A 17,388-nucleotide genomic window follows, 5' to 3' on the forward strand; every position below is an offset into this window, starting at 1 on the left:
GATGGATATTGATATTTGACTGATTTGTGGGAAAAAAAAAAAAAATCTTTTTCCCTGTAGTCTTAGTCAGATCTGCTGAAATAAATTCTCTGCCTTTATACTAAAGCAAACTTTTCTTATTTCTCAGTTTCTACAGATCAAGTGATGAGATGCCATGTGTGAATCCCCTGAAAGCTGAGAAGAGAAACTCTGACTTCCCAACAGAAAATTGTGAACCGTGGTTTCTTACTGGCTAGCAAGACCTTTGATTCAATTTGTACAAAAATGCAATTTACTTATTAAAAAGGACATTACTGTTAAAATATTAGAAATTCCATTTCTTATATGTTCTAAGCTGTACAATTGTCAGATTTTTATGGTTTAGATTGTAAATGTGTTTTTCTCTGGCTAATTATTGGTATTATTTTTTTAATTTTGATGTCTTAAAGGCCAATGTACTGTATCATAATAAGATGAAGGACATATTTAACAGGTGTGAGAAACACTGTATACAAATGTATATTTCTAAAAGCTATTTTTATGATTAGCATGTTTTACCATATTAAGAGTCAGTTGATATTGCACTTCTTTGTTTACAGCTTAATTCAAACAAGATCATTATAATTAGTGTCACACTTAAATACATTGTATGGTATTTTCCATTATTTTATTTATTATATTTGTCATTTAAAATAATCATGTTTACTAATAGAGATAGCTGATAAAAAGTAAAAATGACAAAATATGAGAGCAATCCTTGATAAACTGTAAATTGGATCCACTTGTTAATCCCTTTAATCAGATAAGTGCTTTCTGTGATGCCACTCACTAGGCAGTTGTTACAGCTGTATCTGCAAATCTTTAAAGGCATTTTTTTGTTACCATATGAGAAGTTTACATGGAAGCCAATTTCCTGTCTAGCCAGGTACATTCCTTACAGGCTGTCAATACCTGAGAGCCTAAGTTGTCTTACTGATTGTTTTATTGGTTGCTTTATTTTTTGGCAGTAGTCTTTCCACTCTCAAAATCCTAACACCTTTCTACAAGCCTGAAGTTGGAATAATTAATTATTACAGATGTTGTAGGGGTAATCTCATCATAGAGTTTCTGAATAAATATTTCCTTTCAAACAGAATGGATGGATTATTTCTCTTGCATTACTGAGATATTAAGGGTATCATAGCATGTATGATATGGGTATAAGGTCTTCTCTGAGTAGCAACTTGTTCACCATCCCAAAGCTAGGCTTCCTTAGTGCTGCAGATGACATGAAATGAGGAAGAGATATTTATTTACATTCTTAGATGAGATATACTCCTATAGAAAGAGACATGTCTTTAAAGTAATTGAAGGAGGAAAAAATAATTTAATAGCAACAGCCTTCTAAGAATGAGAGATATCTTGGAAGATGAGAGATGAGACATCATTTACATATTTACGCTATGTAAATACCCTTCCCAGTCAAATGAAGCTCAGACCTCAGTTGTGTGGCAGTCTGGAGCTTATCAGCCCTGACTGATATCCTTTGCCAGAGTATCTGGTGTTTGGTTTCATCCAACACCACACAGATGAACCTTAGCCTCACCCTATATGCTTAAAGAGAAAGAGAAAGAGGGAAAGAAGGAAAGAGAGAAAGAAAGGTACCAGAGAAATCCTATAATAGATCAAACTTTCAATTTCTATTAAAAAACAGCTGTTTGTGAGATGCTAGGTTCACCACCAAAAAGTGGGGTTATGAGGAGGTGGGAACTCAAGGATTCTGGTCAGGTTTCCAGCATGGGAACTATCATCACAGAAGGAGTGATATTCTTCAAAATATTTGGAAGAGCACATATGTGAATTAAATTATCTATAAATGAGTGGGAATTTACTTCACTAGATTATGTAACATACCACTTTCACTTATATTTGTGTATCTTATCTTTAGCTTGTATATTGTCTGTAGAGTTACATGAGTTTACCAGAGAGCTGAGTAGTATCTAGCTATTTAATTAAGGAAAGAATAATATAAGTAGTTACACATGAACATTAGCAATTGCAAACTCAGAATATGCCAAGGGTGACAGTCCCAGAGAAATAAAAAGAAAAGATATTACTTCTGTGTAAGTGAAATGTTAGGTCAAATCAAAAGGTGAAATATTTCTCCACTTTCTTCACTATTTCTCTGCATAGTATAGATTATGATCATTTTTAACGGCAAAAATGCAACAAAAATTGTCACCTCAGGATCTCCTTCTTTGGCTGACAGTTAAAATAAGTCCAAATCTTAACATCTGAATGGGCTTTTTGCCCATTTGAGTTATGTAAAGTGCTGGCTGATTCTGAAAGACACAGAATGTCATCCAAGAAGCAGATCAGTTTTGATACTGGTGTTAATAATTACATATGGGAAACAGTTAGATGTGTTTACCACCTCCATTCTAAGTGATCTAATAATCTATAAAAAACACCCTTAGATTTTTACAAACATCTTTCCAAATATTATCCTTAGAGTATATATTCACAGAAATGATTTCACAGTCTTAATATCAACCCTTTTTCACACCACAGTTTAAGTTCAGAATATATTTCAAACACAAAAAGAAGCCTTTGATGAGATCATCATAAGGCACTGTTTCATTTGCAACACAGAAGCTTGTTGTGCCAGGCAGTCTATTACTAGCGAAGTTTCTTAATGGCATGTTTGCTTCAAATCACCACAAAGGATACAGGTAGCTTCAACAGAGCTTGATAGTTCTATTCTTGTCATGTATGCGGTATGCTCAGTGTTGTTTGTCATTAATACATGAATGGTACATCTTTACATTGGTTTTGTTGGTTTTGGTTTTTGTTGCTTTTTTGTTGTTGTTTGGTTGGTTTTGTTAAATATTACTCATCACTTGCAATATGGAAGAATAAGAAACATAAAGGATCTTGTCAAGAACCTTGGCTAGTCAACAGTCATGTAAAATGCTTTATGGGCAGTCCTGAATTATATACATTTATTTTTTACAGAGACCTACATGCTCTGTGTATTTCAGATATTTGTTTCAAGACTGTGCAGCTGCATGAATGGAAAATATTTACTAAAAAAGCTTTAAAGTTTGGATCAATCAATAAAAAATATTTTTACTTTTGTAAACTCATATATTGTTGCTGTTCTTATTAGATTTCTCTGTAGATCCACTTTTCATTCTGAAAAAACATTGTAATTAAACTATGTAGATAACTACAATATTGTAAGCAGTCATGTTTTTAGTCAATACCACTGCAAGTCAAAATTTAAACATTCAGGGTTTGCCCATGTAGAGCAGATTAATGTGTCATTGCAGTTTTCTTTAAAATGCTGTAACATAATTTTTACATGTCTGTAAATAAATATTTTCTCTGATTTATGCATTAATTCTATTTTGTAATTTCTTCTGCTGAACTGTGACTCTAAGGAACTTTCCAGGAAAAATATGTTTCTCTCATGGAAAAATACCATTTAAAGTTCTGAGATAATATGGTGCCTCACAGACTTTCCAAGCAGTAATAACAGAAACAGAAATCCATAGTAACAAGTATTATTCTTAAATAAATAGAAGGAGAAAAATGTGGTAAATGCTGTTACCATTTTAACTGTTTAAAAAAACTTAAAGACCATTCCTGTCTTAAAAAAATGTCTGAAAAGAAATGTGACAATCTTCCTGAAAAGAGGATTTGATGAGAGACTGGAAGGAGGGGGAGAGCAAGGTCCAGTAAGTTTCACAGGAATTGCACAGAATTTATAGAAATGAAGAATGCATTTTATTCATCTTGCAATCATGCATTATCAAAACAGCATGAATATAACTTATGAAAAACATGTAAAGAATTATTAATATTTTTCTGTTCAGTATTCAAACATTTATTGTTTATAATTTCATTCACAAGGTGCCGTTATTCACAAACTAAAGAAAATTGATCTGTGAAGTCTATGAGAAAGTTTTTTAAATGATACTGGAATTGTTGAGAACCAAGACTGTCAAGAAATACATATGATTTATACATTATATTTAATTGTCACATTTGAAAATGTGTCATCCTTATTGTTACAACTATGCCAGATTTTTCACAAATTTCATAAAATTTACAAACATTTTAATCTTATTATATTGGGTACAGGGCCATTTCCTAATTCAGAAAAAAAAACATTAGGCCATTTCGTAATTCAGATTAAATAGTAGCTGATTAAAGTAATTTCAAATTCCTTTATAGTGGAAAAGGAAGTCTGAATACCTCCATTCCCAGAAATTTCTGATGTATATTTTCAGAAAAATCCTTAGTGATCTAGAAAATTTAAATCACTAATATATCTGATTTGAGAGGAAAATAGATAATAAACTAAAATTTTTTTTTTTTTGTACTTGTTTGTCAAGATCTTATGTAATTAACATCATCAAGAAAATTAACTCTGTTAATCCTAAATTATGCATTGGATGATACTGGGCATGAAGGCAATTCTTGCTGAAATTAGGGCATCAATCCATGTTAGATGGATAAGTCAAACAACTTTACCACTTTATGGACACAGAACCATTCTGAGACTCAGTGACTGTAAGGATAAAGAAAAATATTTCTTAGTTTTGAACTTGTTCGGAAAACCACTATAAAAATAATGCAAAATTATTAGAGGAGTGGTTAGAGTTTTCCATTAAGGTAATGGAATCCTGTCTCTTCTTTAAGAGTTCTACAGGATGGCTCTAAAGCAAAGTGTTGAAAAGATTTTCTTCTCACAAAAAGTCTTCCCTTTGAGACAGTAACCTTGCTCCATATCAACGTAACTTGAGGCTTTTATTATCCCTGAAATAAACATGTAGGATTTCTCCATAGTAAGATCTCCCCAAAGTCACCCACCCAGATCCAGCTGCCTCAGATCAGGAAAAAATAAATAAAATAAAATCTCTATACAGCTAGGCTACCACACAAGAGGAAGGATGTGGTGAAGCTAAAGACATTGGGACAACCTAAACTACACAAGAAGATGTCTGATTTAGCCAGTGAGTGCCAATCTTGAATCAGCTAAGGACAGACCTGACTAAGGATTTTCTATTCCTAGAGAAAAGAAAGTCTAGCCAAGGATATGACTAAAGTTGCAGGAAAGATTCTGTACACTAAGTAAACCCAGCACAATTTGACAAGTTAGTGCCTTTGCTCTGAGCATTTCTTGGCAGTGAAATGTTTGGGCATGGAGATGAGAGAGAGAGAAAGTAAAGGCATATGCGTACAGCATTTACAGCCATTACAAGGAACATTGCTGGAAAACTGATAAGAAAAGTGCTTAGAAAAATCACAGAATGCTATACCAAATAATCAGTTATTGTTTTTTTGGATGGTGGGGTTATTAACTCATTAGAGACAAAATGGACTGATGTTTTACATCGATACGTATTTTCGGGTTGCTATAGTATGTATTTGGTTAACCTCTCAAAGAAGGGTTGCTGCTCCATACTTCTGTGAACAGAATTAACCCACAATTATCACATCATGTTTATCAGAAAAACTAGTTCCCATAACATCCCATATAAATCCAGCTAACCAAGAAAAAGTATTTCAAATGGTTACATTTAAAGCTTTCTAATACTATCCAGCTAGGTATACTTAACAGCTAAGGTAATGAGAAGCTTTGCTTGACCACTCTATGGTGTATTACTATATGTGAATGTCTATGATGTATAGCTATGTATATAGGAAAAAAAAAAATCTATTCCTCCATTGCTTTGTGCTTTGGATAATTAGAAATTTTTCTCCTCAACTAGAGACAGCTAATGTTGTGGAAAATAAGAATTGAACTCATCCCGAGGTTAACTGCTGATATCAGTCATTAAGTGAGTACCTTCAGTGCCTACTCTCACTGGATTCTTAAGCAGAAAATGTAATTGGTGCTCACCCTATAAAGAGTTACAGCAACAGTTAGCATGTAGATTGCAGTTGCTGGTATTGCTCCTGCTGCAGTACTATGTATCAAGTCCAGAAGCATAGCTTTCTTGCCTGTCTTCCACAGACCACAGTAGAGGAAGAGAGGATATACAGCATGGTAGGGCTGCGACCTGAATGAAGTGGTTTACCTGTGGATGACAGGAAATCAGTCAAAGGGGATGTGCTACTCACTTTGACTTTGAAGAAATACCCCTCACATTCCTTGCTCAGCATGTTTAGTGACTATTAATTTTCATGTCTCTACCTGTGATGCCGATATTATATTTTCAGGGGCTAAGCCTCCAAATTTGGGGGTGATTATGATTGAACTTCCTAAGAATTCATTTCTCCAGAAAGCAAAGTAAATGGAAAGTTAACTCCTTTCAGAATTTTGGCCATGTTTAATCACTTGAGGGGATAGTGATTTAACGAAGTTTTGTTTACTTGAGTGGTTACATTAGCAGTATGCTTCCATTGATGAGGAAACTGTGGGTAGGATACCAAAGTTTCTGACACAATCTAAATGTAAAACTCCAATAAAATGTTCCCTGGTCCTGTGAGGGAAAGGGCCATGTAATCTAGCAAATACAGTAACTGGACACTACCAGTAGAAAAATTATCTAGACAGCAGCCCAGGCTCTAACCACATCCATTAAATGGCTGATTTTGTGCCAGAGGTAACTGGATGTTTTATATTGTATTAGCCTTTCTCCACAGGTAAGTGATTTTATAGTTTTTCAAAATAGTTTTCATTGTGAAAAATAGGTAAAACAGTTCAGGTAAATGAGGTAGCACTAACTTAAATCAGCATAGAATCTGGCTTAATTTTTTGTAAAGTTATTTCAGTTTTAGTTATTTAATTCATTCATTTCCAGGATAAGTAATGTTTACTACTAATGTTTACGAGTGAGTACAGGAAGACCACAAACATTTATTTTCAAAATATTTGCTTTTAAGCTTTTAAAGCACCTTTTCTTAATCTAATTTTTCTGACTTTCTACTATGCTAAACTAAAACTCCCGCAGAATTATCAAAAAATATACTTTTAGCAAATATGACATTCAGAAATTATTTGTAAAAAGACTTTTTCATTCATAAACACAAAGAAATAATGAAAACAATAGAAAGGTTTTTTTTTAGATTGAAAAGTAGAATTTATAAAAATAGGAGAGCTTTCAGGTATGTAAGTCTATTTGATTTTTTTCTGATTTACCCTTAGACCAAACTTATATGGTTTCACCATCCTACCTTCAATAACAATACTGTTATTGCAGCAAATCAAAATTGATATGTTCTTATCAAAGATAGAGCTATACCACTACTCATATTTCTAGTCATTCAAAATTCTGATTTATCTATTTGTTATACAAGCCTGTTTGCACAAATATATATATAAATCAGGGAATGAAACAATGAATTAGGGGTTGTTTTGGTTTTTGTTTGCCAACAGACATAACAAGTTGTTGTCTGTCATATTCTGTCCTCTATCAGTATTCTACTTAACGCAGGAGAAGTAAGTTTTATTCATTGTGCGGTAACAGGCTAATAAATGCCTAGAGATTTCTTTCCTTAGTTTTGTACAGGACAACTTTCAGTGGTATATGCCATGAGATTTACTGGGTTTGTGGCGACACATGGCATTATTTGTGATTAATGTATCAGTGTGTGCAATGGTGTTCTACAAATCTATTCACTGAGTGATATTATTTAAGGAAGTGGGCCTGAGAGAAAGTGTCATGCCATGTCTCAGGAACACAAAAGTGTTTTTTTGACAGCAAGCTATATAAAATCAATTGTGATGATTTCAAGGATGAGTGACCTTTCAGATTTTGATATTTCTCTATTTCCGTGAGGACCATTCATAAGTGAATTGCATGTTCTGAGTGCTTTTTGCAGTAAGCCAACAAGGTAGAAAAACTGTAATCCAGGAGGGCTAAATGTGACTCACTTTGAACAACTTGTTCCGAGATGGTTTGGGAAGATCCAAGACATGTCACAATATAGCATGATAGCAAGAGACAATGATGACAATAAGAAAAATGGCAAAAATCACTGCCCATGGAATTGCATGCAGGTAGCCATGTAGACAGATGACATCACTGACTGCTCTATCAGATATGGACTTCAAGTACAAGAGAAGCTCTGTGAAACTCCATGCAATGCAGAGCTACAAAGAGAGAACTTTTGCTGCCTACTCAAGTGAACAAAGGACCTGAGCAGATATTAGATTTCCACCAGTTTCCTCAGACAGCACTTTTCAAAGGTGTCTTTCTACAGTGGACAAGTTCAAACTTTTTTTTCTATCACCTGCGTCTCCACTTTGGGTGCATTTTGTCCCATTTGTTAAACTACAAACTTTTTCAGAGAAGAAAAACGCAACGAAGTGGTCTCCTAGGAATAAAGAGCACGACTGAGTAGGTATGTGTGCACACACAATATGCACAGCCCATGGACCTGCAGATGAAAGAGATGCTTTTCCATCCCCACTGCTCAGGGAACACTCCTTGAGGACTGTGAATCCTCACTATATTCAGTGAGGTAGCAACAGGCTGAATTTGGAGGATTAAAACTCTCACAGAGCTTACAAGCTCTTCTTTAAAAACATTTTTATATGCAGACTTCAAGCAGTCTCAGAAGTTTAAATCCTTTCCTGGCTATAGACAGGGACTCAGGAAGGCCATTTAGCTGGCTCACAAAGTTTTTTCGGTTGGTAATAGCAAGAATCACAGAGGACTAAACAGGACCTAGACGTGGTAAAACCGTTACAGATTAAAAGACTCTTTGGTACTACAGTAGATCAGATCTTTCTCTTTATGGACAGAGATCTAAAACTAAACAGTCCACATCATGCTGGATATAAATTTTTACAGATGTGAATAATCAACATCAGAATGGAGACTAAGTCATAAATTATATCTCACTTTCCAGCAAAGTATTCCAGTCAGGGTGGTTCTAAGTTGACAAATTGTTAATCATGTTTTGGAGCAAAATCATATGTGAAAGCAAAATTATGTAATCTTTCCAGGCTAAGGTGATATTGAGTATTTCCTTCGCCGATGATAATCAGAATTTAGTAGAATCCGTAGAAATGCAGATGAAAAATTAGAAAGCCATGAACATATCCAACTGCAAATATAGAAATGCATAACACTAAGTATGTGTCCCCATAAGGCTTGGTTTTCAGGACTGCTGAGAAAACTAAGCTAACATTTGCCATTGAAAATAACAGGGTTTAGTTACCATGAATAATCATGACTGAGAAAGGATCATGCTACTGTGGCATGTTGTCTCTGAAAAAATATCCCAACTTTCATATTCTTCAAATACAATTTTTGATTCAAACAAATATGAAACTTGGTAAAATAATGATTTTTCTATGTTTGTTCTTGTATGTTAGTAAACACTGTACACATTAATAAATAATGAACTTCAAATCACTTGAGGCCAGAAATTTGCCAGACAGGTTTTGGCCTAAAGACTTATAGAATCATTGAATGGTTTGGATTGGAAGGGACCCTTATGTAGTTCTATCCGCCCTGCCACGGGCAGGGACACCTCCTACTTGACCAGGTTTCCTAAAGCCCAATCCAAACTGGCCTTGAGCATTTCCAGGGATGGGTCATCCACAGCTTCTCTGGATAACCTGTTCCAGTGCCTCACTCTCATACTGAAGGATATCTAATATCTAATCCTTCCTAATACCTAATCCAAATCTATCTTTTTTTAATTTAAAACTGTTACCCCTTGTCCTATCACTACACTTCCTGACAAAGAGACCCTCCCCAGCTTTCCCGTAGGCCCCCTTTTGGTACTGTAAGGTTCTTATAAGGTCTCCCTGGGGCCTTTTCTTCTCCAGACTGAACCCCAACTGCCTCAGCTTGCCTTCATGGGAAAGCTGCTCCAGTCCCCTTATCATCCTCATGGCCCTCCTCTGGACTCGTTCTAATTGGTCCATGTCCTTGCCCTAACACAGGTGCAGGACCTTGCACTTGGCCTTGTTGAACCTCACAAGGTTCACACAGGCCCACCTCTCCCTCTCAAGCCTGTCAAGTTCCCTCTATATGGCATCCCTTTCCTCCAGTGTGTCGACCGCACCACACAGCTTGGTGTCATCAGCAAACTTGCTGAGGGTGTACTCAATCCCATTGTCCATGTCACTGACAAAGATGTTAAACAACGCCAGTCTCAATAGCAGCCCCTGAGGAACACCGCTCATTACAGATATCCAACAGGACACTGAGCCGTTGAATGCAATTCTTTGAGTGCAACCATCTGGAAAGTTCCTGTTCATACCTACCAGTCCCACAAGGATGGCTCAGAAACTCAGGATATTTGAAATGGTATAGGTTCCTGAATGGGCTCTCCAGTTTCAGCTCTAGGGTTTTGATAGGATAACGAGGAATATGCCAGTAAGAATGGCCAAGGAACACAAGGAAAAAAGCTGATTGAGGGAATCAAAGTGTAACCTGAAGCTGTATAATTCGCATTCATGTCAGCAACAGTTTCCAAAAATCTGCTCAAATAACTTAGAACTATCTCACAAAAAGCCATAGAAAATTTGAAAAAGGGAAAAAAAAAAAAAAAGTTTGGGTGAAGTTTATAAAAAAGTACATTAGCAGCAATAACACTCAGAACTATGGATGAGTCTAACATTTAACTAAAGTAGGAACTGAAACCTCAATCTGGTGTTACACAGTGAAAAAAAAAACGAATTAAATATAGCATGTGTTAAATTATCCTTTAGTACCAATGAAGGAACAGCAGACTGTCACCTATTATTCAGTCACACCTAGACTCAATTATTGCCATAGTGATAGCTGCAGCAGGCTATTTCAAAATATACTCCAGCCTGTGCCATCTTTATATTGCTGGGCTCCCAATTAAAAGAAAATTACCAAAAGCCCATTTTCTTGGCTTAACACTCTAGGAACTTGAAAAGTAAGAATGACTGCTCACCATGAACTGTGAAATGAACGTGAAAGTTGTGTAGACTTCCTTTTTTACTTTGAATTACAGGTTCATCTCTGGTTTAGAATTAGAGCCACTTTGCTCAGTAAAGTTACACCACAGCAGACCTGTAACCTGGCTCCAAACCTGGCTGAAGAGCAACCAGTACAAGCCAACAGAGACGTTTGTGAAGAAGGAAGGACTGACTCACATCTTCTGCTGGGACTTGCATCAGCTAAAACAGTATTAGAGACACCAGTTTTGAGAAGGATGGGACAGTTTTTGAATCGTGCCCACCTTTCTAATCTGAGTAAAAAGTAAAAATATTAATAAAAAAATATAGACCCTTTGCATTTCTTTAAATTTATTGCTAAGGTCTCAGTTTTCCTGGTATCCTTGGCTAAAACTGAGAATCTTGATAGAACTGTAGTAGCTGAGACAGCTTTCCTCAATAATAATTCTAACATTGTTTATTTCCCTGTGAGTGAGATGATAAAAGCCAAGAGCTTGAATAGCACTCAGAAAGGGATTAGCCATTCTGTCGGTAATGAAAACTTCCACAAGAGTATTTAAACAGCAATAGATTTTCTTCTTTTAAGAAGGACATCTTTTTTTCTTCCAATGCATAAACTAAACACTAACTGACAGCACAAAGGGAAGGTGGAAACAGGTTATTCCATGACTGTTTACCTGGGGATTTCTGCACCCTCAAAGTACAACATGATCAGAGCCTGTGTAATAGGACTTGATGGAAGCAGGGTGTAAAAGATGTAAAGCAGAGAGACACACATTACAGCTGTACATTTTTTTTAATGGTAAACTGTAGTATAATGACTCCTTCACAGCAGAGTGGAGAGTATTTCAGCTTACACTTCTCATGCTTTAGAAGTACAATTATACTGCTAGTAACCTCCTACTGCTAGTAGGAGATGAAGCTACACGATAATCAAGGTCCTATAACCAGAATTCCCTTCTTTAGAAAACAAGAAGGTACAAGGGTAGCTCATGTGTTCAGGCTTAGCTGAAAGACCGCATTACCCATACCACAGCACTCTACTGTCTGGTTTGTTATACATACAATTAATCTAGTAATAATTCCTAGCTGTTCTGTATATTGCTATTTAATTGTGCACCAAGGAGTCTTCTGGCCTGCTGTGATTAGGCATAATGTGATACAGCTTTTATTATCAGTATGAAAATGAGAGTTTTCTGGTTGAAAACTGCATAGTTTCACACTCAGTTTTGCAATGATTCATCCTATTTATTATGTATAAGGAATGTACTAAATCATACCCAGATTTACTGCACTTTCTCTTTGAGTAAAAAGCTAATTTTCTGAGAATTTTGAAGGGAAGCTGTTAATTACTTTATGAGTTAAATTTATTTAGTGATGAAACCTTTAACTTAGCAATCAGTATCAGACCTTTTCTCTGTCCCTAGCAATCTGCATATTGCAAGTCTGCGTACACAAGCCCTGGCAAAGGAAGAATTCTTGACAAGCTGGATAGGTTTCTTCTTTCTGTGGTTTCTTGTGGGGTTAGAGGATTGTATATCAACAGTTCAATATAAAAGAAAGTTTTTCCTCAAATAAAGTCTTTACAGTTATATACTCCTTAAGAGAAGCTTGCAACACTTTTAAAAGACTACAGTCTCTTATTATGAACGACAAAACTGAGGCTACATCATATTCTTATTTTAGTTAATGACTCAGTTCTGGTCACCATCACCTAGTAGAGAGTACAGGAAGGGAGAAGACAGGCAGGCCTGGTTTGGGGGCTTCCTGGACAGACCTTGCATCCAGGCTGTAGGTAGTTTTGTCTCCAGTTCTCCTTGCTGCAGTCCCCAAAGGGACTACTTGGGCTCACCCTGGACTTGACTCATGACTTTGCCATGCCCAGGGCTACTGATGGACCCTGTCCTTCTCACCACCCTGCCCTGATGCTGTGGAGCTGTGCCTTCACTGGGGAGGGCAATGCCTTGCTGTACTCACAGCTCATCCTCTTCAATGGATCCATGGGCTCTTGCTGCTCCCTGACATGCACAAACCAAGTCACTGCAACATGCAGGGAACCTGGTTTACTGCGAAGGATCTGCTGAAGTGAGCATACTAATGAATGGTGGCACCAGGGTTATTTATTTTAATTGACTATTAAATAGAGATTAACAAAAATCAATTTTTTTATTGCATGGATAAAATTAATTTTTCAACATTTCTGTTAATATTTCAGAGATTTCTATAAATATCTTTAGTACTTGTATGTCTTAAAAGACAAAGTAGAAATATCCTTACTTGTCATGGAACGGGACATGCTGGGAAATTTAGACAATAGTGAGCATTTCAATAGAGTGTTTGCTTTTTAATGAAAAATGAAATGCCCACATCTCCATAATTTATTTCAGATTATTGAGCTAAAATATGTTGTTCTAAATCAGTTCAATATAAAATAGTATTTTTTTAAATAATTCACTAGATTGTGAAAGTTATGGTTTATATGGCAGAATCTTTTTTATTTTCTTATAGATTATGTTTTGTGTTATTTCTCATGCTGCATAAGAAGTATGACACAACCTATGATCCATTACAGAGGTCAATCAGTGAAGAGATGCATGCATCATGACAGATTTCAATTAGAAAGGATTCATATGCGTAAAGGTTATGTGCATCTGTCATGTACTGCAAGACCAGTGTCACAACTCAGATCCTGGCAAAATGCATTTTATGACAGAGATATACTTGGTTTACATCAGAAACTACATAAAATGTAGTTTATTTGTGAGCTAAAATGGTTGGAAGTATATTTAATTAATTATTCAGAAATTTAATCAAGAAGAGAAACTGCACACAGACCTAAAGAAGTAGATTGCAACTAATTATATAAAGCTAAGAGACAGAAAGTAAACAACTGCTTATGCATTCTTTGACATTTGAATTTCACTCTTCCTACTGGATTATAAAAAGAGCTAACAAGGCAGGTCAGACACTTTCTGGGAGTCTTTTCAGTGTCCTTGAGATTCCTGAAGGTTTTTGGGGTAGGACATTGTCAGCTACCTACACCAGCAGGAGAGCAGAAGAGTTGGAACTGGGTTGCAGCTAGGACTGTTGGTTGCAAATTTTACTCCTTTTTTCAGAGTAAAAATCAAACCTATTTTTTAAAAACAAATGAATGACAGCTGGAGGTGATGGAAAGTCTGCAGCTGAGGACTGTTCCAGGTAGTGGCAGCACTACCCACTAGCTTGCCTCCACCACAATGACTTTGTGCAGTGCGTTGAATAAACTTGGCAGAGCTAAAGGAGAGATACTACCGATTTGCTGGGGGTGAGATGTTGTCTTGCGTGTTTGCAAGGTCAGATATCCAGGCTGCTGTCAGGTCACCTGCATGGTCACAACCAATGACACAAAGTAGGTGGTGGGATTGTGAGGCCAGGAAAGGAAACGAGCGCAAGAAAACCCCTTTGGAAGTCATCTGATCTTACATCAGGTGAAGATGATTTGTCAGATCTTTGAATTTCCTTCCAAGGTTAATTTCAACAAATAACCTTAATGTTGTGCAAACAACTCCCCAGTAATCGGGGGTACAGCACAGCATAGAGCAGACCTCAAACCACTGGGTTCTCCTAGACTTGCTACCAAGGAGATGCCACCAGAGAGCTATTACTACAGCAGACAAGCAATTTTTTTAAAAGCAGCGTTAATATTCATTATTTTCAATTTCAATTAGTAGATATGCATATGCACCCCTTCTGCTTAGTATCAGACCAAAAATGTAGGTAGGTCTGGATTTTAATATTCAAATGTGGAAGTAGTTTTACCATGATATTGACTATTTACAAAATATGAGGGATTATTAAATATAGAAACATAGAATTATAGAATCATAGAATATCCCGAGTTGGAAGGGACCCATAAGGATCATCAAGTCCAACTCCTGGAACCACATAGGTCTACCCAAAAATCCAGACCATGTGACTAAGAGCACAGTCCAAATGCTTCTTAAACTCCGACAGGCTTGGTGCAGTGACTACTTCCCTGGGGAGCCTGTTCCAGTGTGCGACCACCCTCTCAGTGAAGAACTTCTTCCCGATACCCCATCTAAACCTCCCCCGCCTCAGCTTGACACCATTCCCGTGGGTCCTATCACTGGTGACTAAAGAGAATAGATCTTCACTTTCCCCTCCACTCCCCCTCATGAGGAAACTGTAGACCACAATGAGGTCTCCCCTCAGCCTCCTCTTTTCCAGGCTGAGCATAGTCACCCATATATGAGGGAATTGGCTGAGGATAGTCACCAAGACACTCTCCATCATATTTGAAAAATCATGGCAGTTGGGCAAAGTCCCCGGTGACAGGAAAAAGGGAAATATCGCTCCCATTTTAAGAAAGGGTAGAAAGGAAGACCCAGGGAACAACAGACTGGTGAGTCTCACCTTTGTGCCTGGCAAGATCATGGAAAGAATCCTCCTGGAGGCAATGTTAAGGTACATGCAGGACAAGGATGTGACAGCATGGGCAGACAGCATGGCTTCACCATGGGCAAATCATGTGGGACCAATCTGGTGGCCTTCAGTGATGGAGTGACTGCACCAGTCAGCAAGGGAAGACCAATTGATGTCATCTACTTGGACTTCTGTAAGGCTTTTGACATGGTCCCACACAACATCCTAATCTCCAAACTGGGGAAGAGATGGATTTGAAGGGTGGACCATCCAGTGGAAAAGGAATTGGCTCGATGGCCCCACCCAGAGAGTGGTGATCAATGGTTCTATGTCCAGGTGGAGACCCTCAGGTGTCCCTCAGGGGTCTGTCTTGGGACTGGTGCTTTTCAATATCTTCATCAATGACATAGACAATGGGATTCAGTGCACCCTCAGAGTTTGTAGATGACACCAAGCTGAGTGGTGTAGTCGATACCAAAGAAGGAAGAGATGTCATTCAAAGGGACCTGGAGAGGCTGGAGAAGAGGGCCCATGTCAATGGCATGAGGTTCAATTCCAAGTACAAGGTGCTGCACCTGGGTCGGGGTAATCCCAGATAGGAGTACAGACTGGGAGAAGATCTCATTGAAAGAAGACCTGCAGAGACATACTTGGGGGTTCTCGTGGACAAAAGGCTAGACCTGGGCCAGCAGTGTATGCTTGCAGCCCAGAAGGCCATCTGCACCCTGGGCTGCATCAAAAGAGGTGTGACCAGCAGGTCTACAGAGGTGACTCTACCCTGCCCTCATGAGGCCTCATGTGGAGTACTGCATCCAGGTTTGAGGCTCCCAGCACAAGAAAGATGTGGACAGGTTAGGGTGAGTCCAGAGGAGGGCTAAAAGACGATCAGAGGGCTGGAGCACCTCTCCTGTGAAGAAAGGCTGAGAGAGCTGGGCATGTTCAGCCTGGAGTAGAGAATGCTCCAGGGAGACCTCATTGTGGCCTTTCAATACTTAAAGAAGTCTTATAAAAAGTATGGAGAAGGACTCTTCACTCGGGTAGATAATGAAAGGACAAGGGGGAATGGTCTTAAACTAAACAAGGATAGATTTAGATTAGAAATTAGGAGGAAATTCTTCACTGTAAGAGTGGTGAGACACTGGCACAGGTTGCCCAGAGAAGCTGAGGATGCCCTGTCCCTGGAGGTGTTCAAGGCCAGGCTGGATGGGGCCTTGGCCAACCTGATCTGGTGGGTGGCATCCCTGCCTATAGCAAGGGTCTTAGAACTGGATGATCTTTAAGGTCCCTTCCAACCCAAGTCATTCTGTGATTCTATGCTTATTATTCAAAAAAATTGTAGATAGACATCTATTTAAGACATTTAGATGACCACTTATTACAAGACTCTGTAAGCCCTCCTGTTAGACTCTGCAAGCCCTCCTATTAGAGATTTTCCTAGGTTTTAATCCTCAGTCTTCCCAGGTTCATTTCTTTCTTGTAATCTGTAATTTAATATACTAAAATCTAATATTTAGTCCAAGAAGTCTTGGCCCAGTACCGCAGCTACGACATCATCGGCATAAGCGAAACCTGGTGGGATGAGTCCTGTGGCTGGTGTGTTGCAATAGATGGTTACAGGCTCTTCAAGAGGGACAGGCAGGGTAGGCGAGGTGGCGGGGTGGCAATGTGTGTGAAGCATGGGCTGGACTGTGTGGAACTTCAAGTTGGCGATGGCGAAGTTGAGAGCCTCTGGGTAAGGATTAAGGGATGAACAAATAAAGGGGATGTAATTGTGGGAGTCTATTACAGACCACCTGGCCAGGACGACAACGCTGATGAATTATTCTTCTGCAGAACTAAGAGATGCCTCAAGATCAACTCCCCTTGTCCTAATGGGGGATTTCAACTTACCAGACATCAACTGGGGTCACCACACGGCTGACACAAGCAAGTCCAGGAGGTTCATAAAGCACCTTGATGGTAACTTCTTGGTGCAGGTGCTAAGAGAGACAACTAGGAAAGGTGCCCTCCTAGATCTGTTGCTGGAGAACAGAGAGGGTCTTGTGGGAGACGTGGCAATTGGCGGCTGTCTTTTTAGTGACCATGAAGTGGTTGAGTTTAGAATTTAT

At 38.0% G+C, this 17,388-nt stretch overlaps 1 protein-coding gene across 11 annotated transcripts in view; it reads left to right on the plus strand.

Moving 5' to 3' along the window:
• RALYL (RALY RNA binding protein like) overlaps positions 1-3,349 on the plus strand; it is a 421,742-nt gene extending 418,393 nt beyond the window's left edge. For all 11 annotated transcript variants that reach the window (XM_080579001.1, XM_080579003.1, XM_080578998.1 and 8 more), the window contains one exon: positions 128-3,349. In XM_080579001.1, coding sequence (XP_080435127.1) covers positions 128-145 — 18 coding nt within the window. In that variant the 3' untranslated portion in view covers positions 146-3,349. The remainder of the gene's footprint in view (positions 1-127) is intronic.
• Positions 3,350-17,388: the final 14,039 nt, after the last annotated feature.

Source organism: Anser brachyrhynchus (genome assembly GCF_964034855.1).
Source record: "Anser brachyrhynchus genome assembly, chromosome: 2".
Taxonomy (NCBI): Eukaryota; Metazoa; Chordata; class Aves; order Anseriformes; family Anatidae; genus Anser; species Anser brachyrhynchus.